Source organism: Poecilia reticulata, chromosome 19 (genome assembly GCF_904066995.2).
Source record: "Poecilia reticulata chromosome 19, P_reticulata-male-v2, whole genome shotgun sequence".
NCBI lineage: Eukaryota > Metazoa > Chordata > Actinopteri > Cyprinodontiformes > Poeciliidae > Poecilia > Poecilia reticulata.
The window spans coordinates 9,067,558-9,081,730 of NC_088848.1; the positions used below are offsets into that span (position 1 = coordinate 9,067,558).

The 14,173-nt window shown below is 35.7% G+C and overlaps 1 protein-coding gene across 1 annotated transcript; it reads left to right on the plus strand.

Moving 5' to 3' along the window:
* The first annotated feature begins 1,796 nt into the window (after window positions 1-1,796).
* On the plus strand, window positions 1,797-13,706 carry LOC145549157 (5-hydroxytryptamine receptor 3A-like). The gene is made up of 12 exons (XM_081600872.1): window positions 1,797-1,893; window positions 3,527-3,607; window positions 3,922-3,993; window positions 4,871-5,016; window positions 6,649-6,693; window positions 6,802-6,911; window positions 7,330-7,499; window positions 8,066-8,226; window positions 11,313-11,523; window positions 11,999-12,121; window positions 12,303-12,376; window positions 12,547-13,706. Exons 1-12 carry the CDS (start codon window positions 1,857-1,859, stop codon window positions 12,772-12,774), a joined length of 1,458 nt encoding a protein of 485 aa, XP_081456998.1. The 5' UTR covers window positions 1,797-1,856; the 3' UTR covers window positions 12,775-13,706.
* Window positions 13,707-14,173: the final 467 nt, after the last annotated feature.

Consider the following 14,173-nt stretch of genomic DNA (forward strand, 5'->3'; position numbering starts at 1 on the left):
ATCTGGTGCAGTGATTTTGAGTTTTCTGAGTCTGGTGTATTTTTTCCAAACCAACATAATCATTTAATCAATCATTCAACAAATTGAACGATAGTGAGATTAAGGAAACAGCAAACATTTGCTACCACAAGAAAGGAAGAACATTCCAGAAATGCTTCTTATCAATAAATTAACAAACATAAAATCCACAATTAAAAACTATATTGATCTTCTAAGTTAATCAATAAGTACTAATATTTGTACCAAGATTAAATCATTATGCAAAAAGACCAACTGTTTTTTTTTTTTTTTTTTGTGGTTGTACTACAGTGGAGAGCTAAGTGCTCCACTGTAACTCCCACATTAAGTTTTTTAGTAGCAGGATGTGGGAAAACAAAGCTTTTAGATTAATATATTAATTTTTCACCAGAGCAAGATGTCAGAAACAAAACCAAAGTTTATAGTAATAAAAGACAATGGGACTACAAAGAATGCATGTCTTTGTCGTAAATGCGTTTATGTATATATATATATATATATATATATAAATTCCCTTCTCACCCTCTGCTGCTGGTCTCTCTGTCTCTGTCATCCTCTGAGCTCGGGTCCTCTACCAGAGGCCTGGGAGCTTGAGGGTTCTGCGCAGTATCTTGGCTGTGCCTAGAACTGCACATTTCTGGACTGAGATGTCTGATGTTGTTCCTGGGATCTGTTTGAGCCACTGCTCCAGTTTGGGGGTGACTGCCCGAGGGCCCCGATGACCACAGGCACCACTGTGGTCTTCACCTTCCAGGTCTTTTCCAGTTCCTCCCTGAGGCCCTGGTATTTCTCCAGTTTCTCGTGCTCCTTTTTCCTAATGTATATAGGATGTATATGTAATGTATATATATATGCTGTTGAATATATATATTCAACAGCAGCTGACAATTATATATATATATATATATATATATATATATATATATATATATATATATATATATAATAGCAAACCAACCGAACATTGTGGTGGTGGATAAGGAACAGAGGAAAGCCGTTGTGGTGGATGTAGCAATACCAAGTGATTACAACATTAGGAAAAAGGAGCACGAGAAACTGGAGAAATACCAGGGCCTCAGGGAGAAACTGGAAAGACCTGGAAGGTGAAGACCACAGTGGTGCCTGTGGTCATCGGGGCCCTCGGGGCAGTCACCCCCAAACTGGAGCAGTGGCTCAAACAGATCCCAGGAACAACATCAGACATCTCAGTCCAGAAATGTGCAGATACTGCGCAGAACCCTCAAGCTCCCAGGCCTCTGGTAGAGGACCCGAGCTCAGAGGATGAAACAGACCACCCGCGGAGGGTGAGAAGGGAATTTTTATTTATATATATATATATATATATATATATATATATATATATAATATATATATATATATATATATAATATATATATTCAACAGCAGCTGACAATTAAAGCAAACACATAACTGTAGTTGTAAGTAGAAGCCTTTAAACCAGTCTCTATATGTTGATGATAAGTTAGTTATAAATCTTGCATAAACCTCTTTAAAACAATGTTTGGATTAAAATGTCTCTGTAGATTAACTGAAAGAGCATTAATATTGAATATTGTGAATATTTGATTTGTATTAATTTTTTCTAGTTTGAGTGTCTACTTAACACTCAAATGTACATCTGTCCATCTTCTGACTTTGCAAAGTTCTACTGACTCTGACCACAATGAAAATTATAAATGAACACTTTCAGAAATATAGCAATGATGGTAACTTGATGAGAAATAAGTGCTGAGGGTGTTGGCCTCATGTGGCAGTCATATCGACACAAAAAGCTTTAAACAGTTCAGAGAAGAGGAAGCTGCCCTCAGATCACAGTCATGGTTCTTGCATTCATCTGTTTTCTGCTCTTTGCAGGTAAGCTAAGATGATTAATGTTCTAGACTCATTTGATTATTAATAATGAAAATATATTGTACTTTTCTTGATTATGTAATTAAAGTGAGAGTGTTTTTAACTAATGCTATTTGCTTCAACCACTAAAACTTAATCTATTGCACAGTGAATGAGGAGTTTACTGAGAAATATCTGGGGCATAACTTAAAATGTAAAAACTCAAAGGCCTCAAAGATTTAGAGAATAAAATTTTTATTCTACTAATTTTACAATAGATTGTTGTTGTCTGTGAAAAGAGCAGGAAGAGTTTCACCTTTTTCCTTCTGCTGTTTAGTTTTTGGAAGGAAATGTGGTCGTCCTGTTTGGATTTTCATGGAAACTCAATGATGCACTCTGACCTTTGTAATTTTTTTGTTTTTGGTTCTTTGGTTTGGTTTTCCAGTCATGACCAACCAATCAAACTTGTTTGATTTTTGTGACCCATTTTCCAGAGTTTAATAATTGAACTTAACCCTCCTTAGCGAATTGGCAGTTTGGGGAGATTCTTGCAATAATGTCCTGTTTTTATAATCAGATTTAGAATATGCCTTGCAAACTTTGTAGTTTGGAACATTTTTGTCAAGACTCTGGGTTTTTAGGTTTGTTTTTGCTTTTCATTTTATTTATCAATTATGTTTTAGTTCACTCTTTGACTTATTCTTACTGATTATTTGTTATTAATTTCTTGTTAATTCTTTCTCATTTTTGTGTTTCTTTATTTCAGTCCATAATACTGTTTCCAGTGATCTTGTCACTCTGGGTTTAGTGATTCTTTTATGTCTGAGTCTACGTCTATCATTCTGTAGTGATTCTAGATGGGTTATTTCTTTGTTTAGTCTTTCTAGTTATTCTAGCTCTGTGTTCCTTAGTTCCTGTTATTTCTGCCTTGTTTCTGTTTGGTTCTTAGTTTCCCCTCATGTCTTTGTCTCTTTATAGTTTATTACGTTTCCTTTAGTCTTAATGTTTCTTTATTATTAGAATAATTTCCAGCTCCTTGTGTTTCCTCCCTCACTCTTTCGTGTTTCCCTGTATATCTTCCCTGTGCCACCTTCTCCCTGCCCTCAGCATGACTCCCGCTCCAACTATTCACACCTGCAATCAGTTACCTCATCAGACCAGGATCATTGTTTCCACTTTCCAGTACTTCGGTTCCTCTATTTCAGTCACAACTTGCCGGTTCACCTTGTCACTTCCCTGATATTCTAGTCACCTTCCCTTGTTCCTGCTTCTTGGTTCCTTCATGTCTCCGCATTGGATTTATGTTTACTTCTTGGACTTTCTTTTTCCTGTAAGTTTGGATTCTTGTTTTTTCTTATTGAAGTTTCAAACTCACCACGTCTCCAACTGGGTCCACTGAACTCTTTATGACAATTTTCTCACTACACAAATGGGAATTTTAATATTTTTATTTGTTTTTTTTTGTGATAGACCAACACAAAGTGATGCATTATTGTAAAATAACATGAACAATTGGTTTTCAGATTCTTCTGTACCTCAAAATCAGAAAAACGGGGCCTACATTTGCATTCAACCCTCGTATAAATCCATTCTCAACATTGTTTTGTTTGAAGATGGATGTAACACTATAATAACACTATATGATCTCTGTTGTCAGGTGGATTAACGCCCAGTTTGGAAATACAAGATGATCTTGACAACCAGTTGAACTCTAATCAGAGTTACACAGAACTATCAGGTAGGAAATGTAATCTAATGGTTTTTCTCTGAATGGTATTTATCATCATCAATGAAAGTTCCTGCTGTAAGATTCATTGCAGACATTTTGTTTCTTTGTATAAGTGAAGTTTTCATGAATTTGTCATCTGGTCAACATAAAAGTGAATGCTACTGCTTAACATTTTCATATCTGAGCACAGATATGAAAATGTCTGTGCTCAGATATTCAGATCAGATATCCAGATATATTTATGAACCATTTAATTATGAAAAGTGAGATTATGAAATGTATTATTTACAAATAGATAATTTTGTGTTTTTTTTCCATGACAGATGGGAATACCACAAGTTATAATATATCAGATAATAATAAACAGACATCTGACAAGAAATCTTATAAAACTGGTAAGACCAAAATAATGTTTCTGACCACAAAGCTGCAAAAAACAATTTAGATATTATTGAATAACTTTGTTTTCAAAGCATTTTGCCAACAGTCTTCATAGCAGAAGAATATTGTAATGGTGACTCATATTTTCAAAAACGGCATTAAAATGATATGAACATCCCATTTATTATTCTGAATGATGAACACACATTGAGAATATTGTGTGTTACTTCAGGTGTCACTGAAGAAACGGGATCTGCTAATTATTCCTCTAAAAAACAATATAACACCTTGAATCTGAAGCTTCTACAATGTGACGTTTTTCCCCACAGTGACACAATATTAGTGAAATATTTTTCTAGAGTTTGATTAAAACCAAACATTGGAAACTTTCTTTATATTGTCCTAATCCCTATAGATTAATCTTGGGAATTTGTATGACTTGCGTGTGATTGGATTGTTGTCTCTATAATCTTAAATAATATTTATATTTACAGTTAATGTCCATCTTTACCCCCATTTGATTTATTTATTTTTTATCTTTTAATGGTCGTTTTAATGGGGGTTTTTTGCAACTAATCTATTGTCAGTTGAATTGTTCTAATTTGCACTTTTATTCAATTCATACAGATTTCAATGAAACAACACAGATTTTAATTCAGTGTCTGGATTTGCCTGAAATGTGGCTAGAATTGATGAAATATAAGTTTAAAAATGCTAAGTGGTTAATTATGACTTGATCTCTTTTTCATATATAATTTAAACCTGAATCAGTCTTTAATGTAAAAATTAAAACCAACCACAAGAATACTATAGTACAATTTTCTAATTTTACAAAAACTCTTGTCTTTCTGGTGAATTTGGTGCAGAATAATGGGTTTTTTGTTTTTGTAGCAACTACGTGTACATACTGGGACGTTGTAGAGTACCTAAACCTGACCAAGAACAAGGACAAGTTTACCATGATCAGACCTACCAGACACTATAAAAGACCAACTCTACTTTACATTGAAATTAAGATCTACGCCATTCTAGATGTGGTAAGTTCTTGTTCTGGTCTTAAGTTGTCTTTTTATTTTTGTTTGAATTCATTTTAGTTTGTTTAGCTTTGAATGTGTGGTTTAGATTGAGGCCCTGTTTACACAACAATGATCCAACAAAAATTTTATTTTTGTTTTGTTTCTATTAACATGTTTAATGAAGACATTTTAATATCAATCTTTGTTTATACCAGTGGTCCCCAAACTACAGCCCGTGGGCCAGATTCGGCCCGCCTCCACATTTGGTCCGGCCCCCTGAACAATACCAGACAGCATTTAGATTTTTTTTTTCATATACCGTATTTTCCGGACTATAAGCCGTGACTTTTTTTCCTAAGCTTTGAACCTTGTGGCTTATATGTGGATTTTTCTTCAACCACCAGGGGGCTCTTTAGCAGAAAGTGAAAAATTGGAAATCAAAATTGGAAATAAAAGAAGAAAGCGTCCATTAAAACAGAATTAGGTTTTAATAGGGAATTGAAATTTGAGAATGTTGTTAATTTAAATAGCATTGAGGGGAAAAAGAAGATTTTTCGGGTTTTTTTTAATGATACTGGGATCATTATGAGAATTTGAGGTATAGATATTAGGATCCAGTAAATGGCAGTAGTGCAACAATAATGGATGCAAGCTGCTGTTGAAATCTAAAGAAGAAGAAGAAGGCGCCCATTTTCATTTAGCAAATGCTAGTAGCAAACACAAGAATCAGCACTTTTACTGTTACAGTTACCATTCGGAAACTACCGTAATCAGTTCAGTTAAATCTAAACTTGGCAACTTTTTCTTTTTCAGTCGTAATAAATGTGATATTCAATTGACCGGTTATGATTCAAATTTTGGGTGTCCGCCCCCCTCTGCTGCTGCTGCATCGTTATGGAAAACCTGGAGCGGCAGAGAAATCTGCGGTTTACATGTAAACAACTGTTACTGTTTTTTTTTTTTTTAACTTTGGGGTTGTGGCTTATAGTCTGGAAAATACGGTATTTATTTCATAAATAGTGTTATTTTCTGGATTTCTTCTATGAAGAACCCAGAGAGGGTTATTTGATTGTGCCTTTTGGAAAACAATACATTTTTACATTTAGGCACTCCTACAATCGTCTCACTTTTTCTGTTACTAACTGACTCTGGTCCCCCACCAGAGAAAGGGAAAGTTATGTGGCCCTCACAACGAAAAAGTGTGGGGACCCCTGATTTACATAAACGGCGTTCTCAAACTGCCGTTGTCAGAGAAAACATTCACCATTTTTGTGTAAATGTACAGTGCAAACGCAACAAAACTCTTCCATTTTCACCCGAAATTGTTGTTGTGTAAACGGGGCCTTAGTTATCTTATTTTCAAGTAAGAATAATTGTTTGAAGTCATATTTACTGTGGTTCTCATGTTATCGTATTGCCAGTTGTTTAACATAGAATATTAAGAACTGTTTGTGAGATCTTAAGTTGTTTGATAACACAATCCGTATGCCACATAATGGCTTTGGTGCATGCACATTTAAGAATGTACAATAAACTACATGTAGAATCAAACCTAGTAGGAAAATCTAAACTAACTTCTGGCCTAAAAGTATTAATTGCAATCTATTGTAAACATATAACGGCTGGTAATATTTCTCATTTTTCTTTATCCAGAGAGAAGCAGACCAGTCCTTCATATCATATATTATGATTTTTATGGTGAGTTTTCTCAGAAAAATTCAATATTTCTGAGAAAACATAACAAATTTTAGCTGATGTTTGATTAGGAATCAGACCATTGACTCTATTCTGTTTTTCTCCCCCAAGGAGTGGAAAAATCACTATCTCTTGTGGAATAAAGAGGAGTTTTGTGGAATTTCCGAAGTAGTGATTCCACGTGAATCTGTGTGGATGCCTGATGTTATAATTGAAGAAATGTAAATCTGCTCATGTTATGTTTTAGGTTATTTGGGTTTTTCTGGGTTTGTAGTTCTATGTTCCTTAGTTCCTTATTTTTGATTAGGTGAGCCTTTGTTTTGTTTTACTTTAATTTAGTGTTATGTTTATTCATTATGTCTTGTTTTTCTTTGTTGTAGTTAGATTATTTTCTCTGTTCCCCTGTTAGTGTGCTCTCCTTTGACTCCTGTGTCTCTCTTTGCTGTGCTGACTTTTTAAAGTTAGATTTTTTTATTATTTTTTTTACTTACACTTAGACATAAATTGTTAAACTTCAGTGATGCACAAACATTATTTACATAAACATTTTAGAAAGTCAAGTTATCTCATGGTCTGAAAGAGGCTCCTGACCAAATGGGTTGATTTAATGTTGGACCTAACCCTTTTATTTACTTATAGGACTGAAAAGGATAAAAACCGGCCGAGCCCCTTTCTCACACTTGTACAGAGTGGCTGGGTGATGTACAGGGATGATGAGTTTGTGATCAGCACCTGCAAGATGAACATTTTTAATTTCCCCTTTGACATTCAGAGCTGCAACATCACCTTTAGGTCTCTCTCATACTCTGGTAAGTCTTGTTACATGTCCTTTAAAATATTAGGATTTTATGACTGTAGGTGTCGTATCAGACATGTGGCTTCTAGTATTATTGAGCTATTAAAAGTAAACCCTAAACAATGAAAATGTATACATCAGCAGATGCTGTCATCTCCAGCAGGACCTCAAATTGTGGCATCAGCAGCTACAAGTTCCCCTTCTGGTGTCAGCTGCCTCTACTGAATGAAGCTGCACAACTTACTAGTGTCAGCTTTTGCCAATTGTGGCATCTACCGTGGCAGATTGAATTTTGAATATAAATAAATGTATTTTGAAAAAAATCTATAAAAAAAAAAGAATACAAATACATGTGTATGGAGCCAACATTGATTTTGTGGCAGTTTCCATGGAAAACGTGGCATCCAAAGTAGTGACACCATCAAACTAGCTGTTGCACTTTCTGGCAGGTGTCACTGAAGTAATGGGATCTTCCACAAAGCCGTGTCAGTTGTCACAGAAGCTGCTTTCACCTGAATTTGAATTATGTAATCTCATATTTATTACTGAATCAATCTGCTGTTTGTTTTTTCATCACAGAAAAAGACCTAGTGTTTATCCTGAAAAATAACAATACATTAATCACAAAGGAGTCTCAACAGAATATCCGGATGCAGTACGAATGGAAGTTTCTCAATTTGTCAGTCACTAGAAAAAGGGTCCAGTACTTTTACACCAACCAAACTGTTGTTGTCTACACTGTAAGTATTTAGAAGGTCGCATAAGATTTTCTATTGTACTACTATTCTATTCTTCTTTTTTACTTACCCTGTGCTGAGCCAAGTCACGCTGTTTTCTACCTGCTTTAGGATGATTTAAGAGACAAATTCAATTTGTGTCTTCCTGCAATAAAAGCGATCAGATGCGTCTGAAATGTTATTTTTAGTTCATGAATTCTTTCATTTCTTCTGTTGCTGGGCACACAAAAAAATCCTCAGTGGATACCATACTATATGATAGAGATGCTGCCTTTTGACAGACATGTGAAACACTAAGGGTTTCTTGAAGTCTACATTGGCATCAGATTATTGGTGTAAAATTGTTTACTTTTGCATTTTACATTTGCTTTTATTGCTTAAAATAAATTTTGATTGAGTGTGGGGTGGCACAGTGGTAAAGTGTGCAACCCAGTTTGAGTCCTGGTGTTCTAACCGTCTGTGTTACCTAATCAGATTTTCCTACCACAGCAGGGATAGCCAAGTTTATCTGTCAGTGCTACGTGTCCAAAACTGCTACCGTCATGTATACCAGCCGAAAACTGTAGCAGGTTGTGTTAATGTTAAATATATTGGATAATATTATTTGAGTGATGGGACTGAAGGAGAAGCTTAGGAGAATTTATTGAAATATCCTGCCTTTTTAAAAATATTTTTAAAGACAAAGGTATTTGTCAGAGTAAAACGGTATCAGAGGGGAAACAGGTTTTTATTGGAATTAAATTAAAACACACACATCTACAAATATAGATCACTGCAACTCTTCTTTGCATATTTATACATTGTATGTCAGACTTTGTGAAATGCAGCGCAGCCACAATGTGTCCACTGAACTGTGCAGGTCACTGTGCACCGGAAATGATAGGATATGCTTAATATACACTAATATTACATCGCTATTATCAGTATTGTGGTACTCGATACCGGTCTTGGTTTCGAGACCATTATTTGATGGTTTCGGTCTCGTCTCGGACTCGACCGCATTTGGTCTCGGTCTTGTCTCGGTCTCGGGCACTGAGGACTCGGCATTTTATTTCAAGACCAGTCGAGACCTCAACTGAAAATGTCACTAAACGTACAACATACTGTCCAGTTAATTTAACATCTTTGTTTTCAGTGGATGCAAAAAGCACCGATTAAAATCCAAGCAATTACGTGTTTCTGTTACATATACATGCGTTGTCGTTGTTTCAAAGTGTATTTAAAGCAGGGTTTAGCTGCAGCTGGAGTCAACTACAACACACGCCCGTGTAAAACTGATTAACCTACTTAACCGCCAAGTCAGGATGCCATATAACTTAATAAAAAACTGTATAATGATCTACGTCATGATTCTATTTTGCTGATTAAATAAAATCATATGGTAATGACAACGTATGCATGTCTGAGCTAAGCGTATGACTATCTGACAATGTATGCTGATCTGACAGAACACCGTGAGTTCGTGCTAAGCGTATGACGATCTGACCTGACAGAACACCCGTTCTTTGTTCTTGTAATGCTCTGTGTACACTGCGTCATTATTTTATTTAATTATGTACGTTGATATTTAAATGAACAAATAACTAAAACACAAGAACGAAAGAGCACGCACAGAATGCACATTGCTCTTTGATTTTGTGCAAAGTGACAGCTGTAATGTCTGCCATGGTGTCAGACTACCTGGCTTCATGTAGCGGGACAGAGAGTGAAAACAGTCACGATGAGCGCCTTCTGTTTGGTTACTTCTTGCTTGTTGCTCCTTGTTCATAGTTGAGCGTTATTTACCGTCAAGGCATTGCCTCAATTGCTATGTTTAATGGTGCAGACAGTGGTGGTTTCTTACATGAGCAATATGTGAAAATGCCCAGGGCGTTATCTTTTTAGGGATGGCATGAGACCATCACACATTGTAGCACAGAGATGGAATATTTAATATTGGTAAAATGTATTAAGTATTTAATATCTAGGTGTTTTTATGGGAATGTGGATCATTTTGGGAAGCAATTTTGATCATATTTTACATTTTATTGTGTCATGTAGAGCGGGGCGCTGGTTTTGGTCTTGACTCGGTCTTGGTCTTGACTTGGCCTCGGGTTAGGTCAGGGGTGTCAAACTCCAGTCCTGAAGGGCCGCTGTCCTGCAGTTTTTAGATGTGCCACAGGTACAAAACACCTGAATCAAATGGCTTAATTACCTCCTCAGTTCTCCAGAGCCTTGCTAATGACCTAATTATTCTATTCAGGTGTGGTGCAGCAGAGGCACATCTAAAAGTTGCAGGACACCGGCCCTCGAGGACTGGAGTTTGACACCCCTGGGTTAGGTGGTCTTGAACACAACACTGGCTATTACACAGCTTCAATCTCGTATAGTATCACTACCAACACTTACTTAGCAAGGTTTAATAAAGAGTGTAATTAAACTAAGATTTCCGACCCCACAAAGGGACAAGGGTGCGAGAAGATGGATGGATGGATTAAACTAAGATATTTTAAATTATAGGGACAAAATAGCCCACAAAACGACATATTTTGTCCTGATTAACCGCCAAACAATAATTTGTTTAAAGTAGTAATGGCATTGCAGACGGCAAACTAAAGCCAATTATAAATATATTTCCAAGCTGCCTGTCATGTAAACCAAAAACATGAAGTAATACAGCAGCTTAATGAAAGCCAAGTGTAAAATAAATAAAATTTATCGTAATGTTCTATGAAATAAAACACATGAAACGAAATTTCCACAGGTAGGACGTATTTATAGGAAATCTGCTGAGTAAGCAGTACGTTTCGTAGCAACGATGTGAGCATTACTACAAGGTAGGACAGATTTATGGGTAGCACAGATAAAACAATGGCCCATTGACCTTTGCTGCATGTTTTCCTCTCTTCTCACAACTTGCTTTCCTGTCTGAAAATTGTCAAACAAAGGCTGACAAAACCTTTAATAATAATAATACATTAATAATAATTTTGACTGAATATTTTAGTTTTAACATTTTTTGCAAATTTTATCTTATCTACTTTGTAGCTAATTGAAAATAATTACGGTATACAGAAGTGACTTTAACAATGTAACATACCTTTTTACAGGTAACCATGAAGAGAAAGTCAGCACTTTACGTCGTCAACTTTCTGCTGCCCATCCTCTTCTTCTTGTGTCTGGACTTTGTCTCCCTCCTGATGCCGACCGGTGGTGGAGATAAGATTAGCTTCAAGATCACGGTGCTACTTGCTGTTACAGTGATGCAGCTGATTCTCATTGAAATCCTACCTTTTACCTCAAGCAGGATTCCACTTATAGGTAAAAATCTCAAAAGTGTCCATGTAACATGCAGTGACCTGCAGAAGTTTTCCTGCCCCTCAAATCTTTCCTCATTTTGTTATGTTACAGACTTTAATGTTTAATGTGATAAACAAAGGTGTGCCTAATTGTGAGAGTTTTCTGAATTTCAAACATGCACAATTGTAAATGCATAAATTGTAATTCATTTTTCTTCCCTTTTTCAGGTATGTCCCTCTTTGCATGACCTAATAAAAATGCAATGAAATACATTTATGGATGACAAAATTTAAAAATGTTAAATTGATATGAATTTTCCTGTTTGACTTCCTAAGCTATTGTTCCATGTTAAATTGAACACTTAACCATTAACTCAAACAGCTACAAACCAAGTTCGAAATGAAAAAATGATGGATTTAAATTCAACCTGTATTTGTTTCATAATGAACCATATGAATTAACATTCTCACCATAATGTGCTCTCTGTTCCTCCAAGTGATTTACTGCATTGGGGTGTTTGCTCTGATGCTGTTCAGCCTCTTAGAGACAATTTTTGTGAATTATCTGATGACAAAAGACTCTTCATCCCTGGAAAGCAAGAACGAGTGTGACAAGCTTCGTAAGAACCAAGATGTTTATAAAGATGCAAACAATTTTTACAGTTATCTAAGAGATGAAATTCAATACAATATCAATCTGATTGTATTTTCTCATAATTTGTGTTAAACATTTCATAATTGTCATACACAGATCCATGAATCTGTTGTGTTCACCCTCAACTGTCTTCCACTTTCTTCCAGAAATAATAAAAGCTTCCTCCACTGCCTCCACCTGTGATGAGTTGACCGATCAAACAGCATCTATGTGCAAAGGGGTTAGTGTAATCTGTTCAGGGGTTGACAATTAAATACAGTATTCAAGTTCTCATAACAGAAGTTACAAAGTGTGTAGTTGGGGGCCGGGGGGATAATTAGATACTCTCTTGTGATAAGCAATGTGATGACCCATTACCTGGTTTATGACCTCTGACTCTGATTCTTGCAGGGCAGCAGCAGCCAGTTATTCTTGGCCATGGATAAATTCTCAGATGAGCTCAGAGAGATTAAAAAAATTGTCCTTGACAAAGAGTCTGAAGAGAAGAAGGATGGTTACTGGACCAAAGTCGCCAAGAAAATAGACAAGATTTTTTCCATTCTCTATGTCTTGGCAGCCATTTTGTTCTTATCTGTCGTCTTCTCAGTGTGGCTCTCAAAACCAAGCTTACCGAAATGATCCAGATATTAATCTTATTGAGATCTGAGAAAACAACATATCTCTTCATGTAGCTGCCCGTTCATTTTGACTAACAAAGTAATTGAAACTCAACAATCACAATTAGTGACGTAAAAACAAGCAAAGTTAAAACACCATCAAGGTATTGTGCCAAAAAGAAAAATGGTGAAACGTCACACTCTTCTTCTCACATATATTGATTGGTGAATTAAATTAATGACTTGGATTCAGCATTTATGCAATGAAAACAAAAATTTTTGTCATGTATTATTATAGAATTCCAATGATGGTTCCCCGTTTTGAATATTTCATGTTTTAGAATGTAGAGAATATTTACTGGGAAACTTTGGAATTTGTGAATGCATGAGGGCAAAAACAAAAAAGCAAATGTGTGGAACAGAATAAAGCTCCTCTGTCTCCTACTGCTGCTACTTGCAAAAATATACCGCTCTTTGTCAGAAACAAACACGAGGAGTCTTGGACCATGTTCACACTGCATCCTGAAGTGACCCAAATCCAACTTTTTTTCTGCCAAATTGTCACGGTCATGACAGACTCCACTGTGGGGGGGGAGGGCTGTAGTGCAGCAGAGAGCAAAGGAGAGGGACATGTAAGGTGTGCTGCTTCACACTTTTTAGTCCAAGTTGAGCATTTTCTCAGAACTAAGATGCATCTTAAAATGTGTGATTGTAATGGATGGCTAAATGTTCAAAGTCAAATTACTACTATTGTTGTTGCATGTTGTTAAAGTCATACATAAAATATACACTGACAGACACTGAAATATGTTTGCATGAATTGTAACACTCAGTATAACCATGTTTATTAGATAATAAAATAAGGTTCACTTGAATTTTACAGCAGCAGAGATGTTGTGCTTTCAAGGTGTAACTTATGTGAAACTGTCCACCGCATAAAAAAGATTGAATATATGACTTGTGTGGTTTTTTTTATATGACTTAAAAATAATTTTAGGTAAGGTTTGGTCATTTTATTTATATAGCTCGTTTTTAGCAACAAGACAATTCAAAATGCCTTACATGAATTAAAAGGAAACACAATAAGAAACCAAAGGAAAAAAATCTAATGTTGATCTAACAGTATATAAACTAGATACTCCTGATCTGGGTTGCTAGATAAGTTTAAGGAAGTATCCTCTACACTTTCTAAGTATTTTAGTACTTCCTATGTAAGCAGAATATGCAATGTTATATTTATGTTTTCAAAGGAAAAGGTTTACTTTAATTACAGATCGGACCAAATGTCTTTTTGGGGGGGTAAATAATATATCACCACCAGCCTTATGGTCTTGCAACATGATGGTGTGTGTGTGCATGTGTGTGCGCAATGTAAAAACTGTTGAGATTTGGGTTTTTCAGTGTTTATTTTAGATCAGTTT

Bases quoted from the DNA above. Each gene is read 5' to 3' on its own strand.
- LOC145549157 (XM_081600872.1), top strand. From the start codon at position 1,857: ATGGTTCTTGCATTCATCTGTTTTCTGCTCTTTGCAG. The intron at 6,694-6,801 runs GTGAGTTTTCTC...TTCTCCCCCAAG, and splicing joins CATATATTATGATTTTTATG to GAGTGGAAAAATCACTATCT. The intron at 11,524-11,998 runs GTAAAAATCTCA...TGTTCCTCCAAG, and splicing joins AAGCAGGATTCCACTTATAG to TGATTTACTGCATTGGGGTG.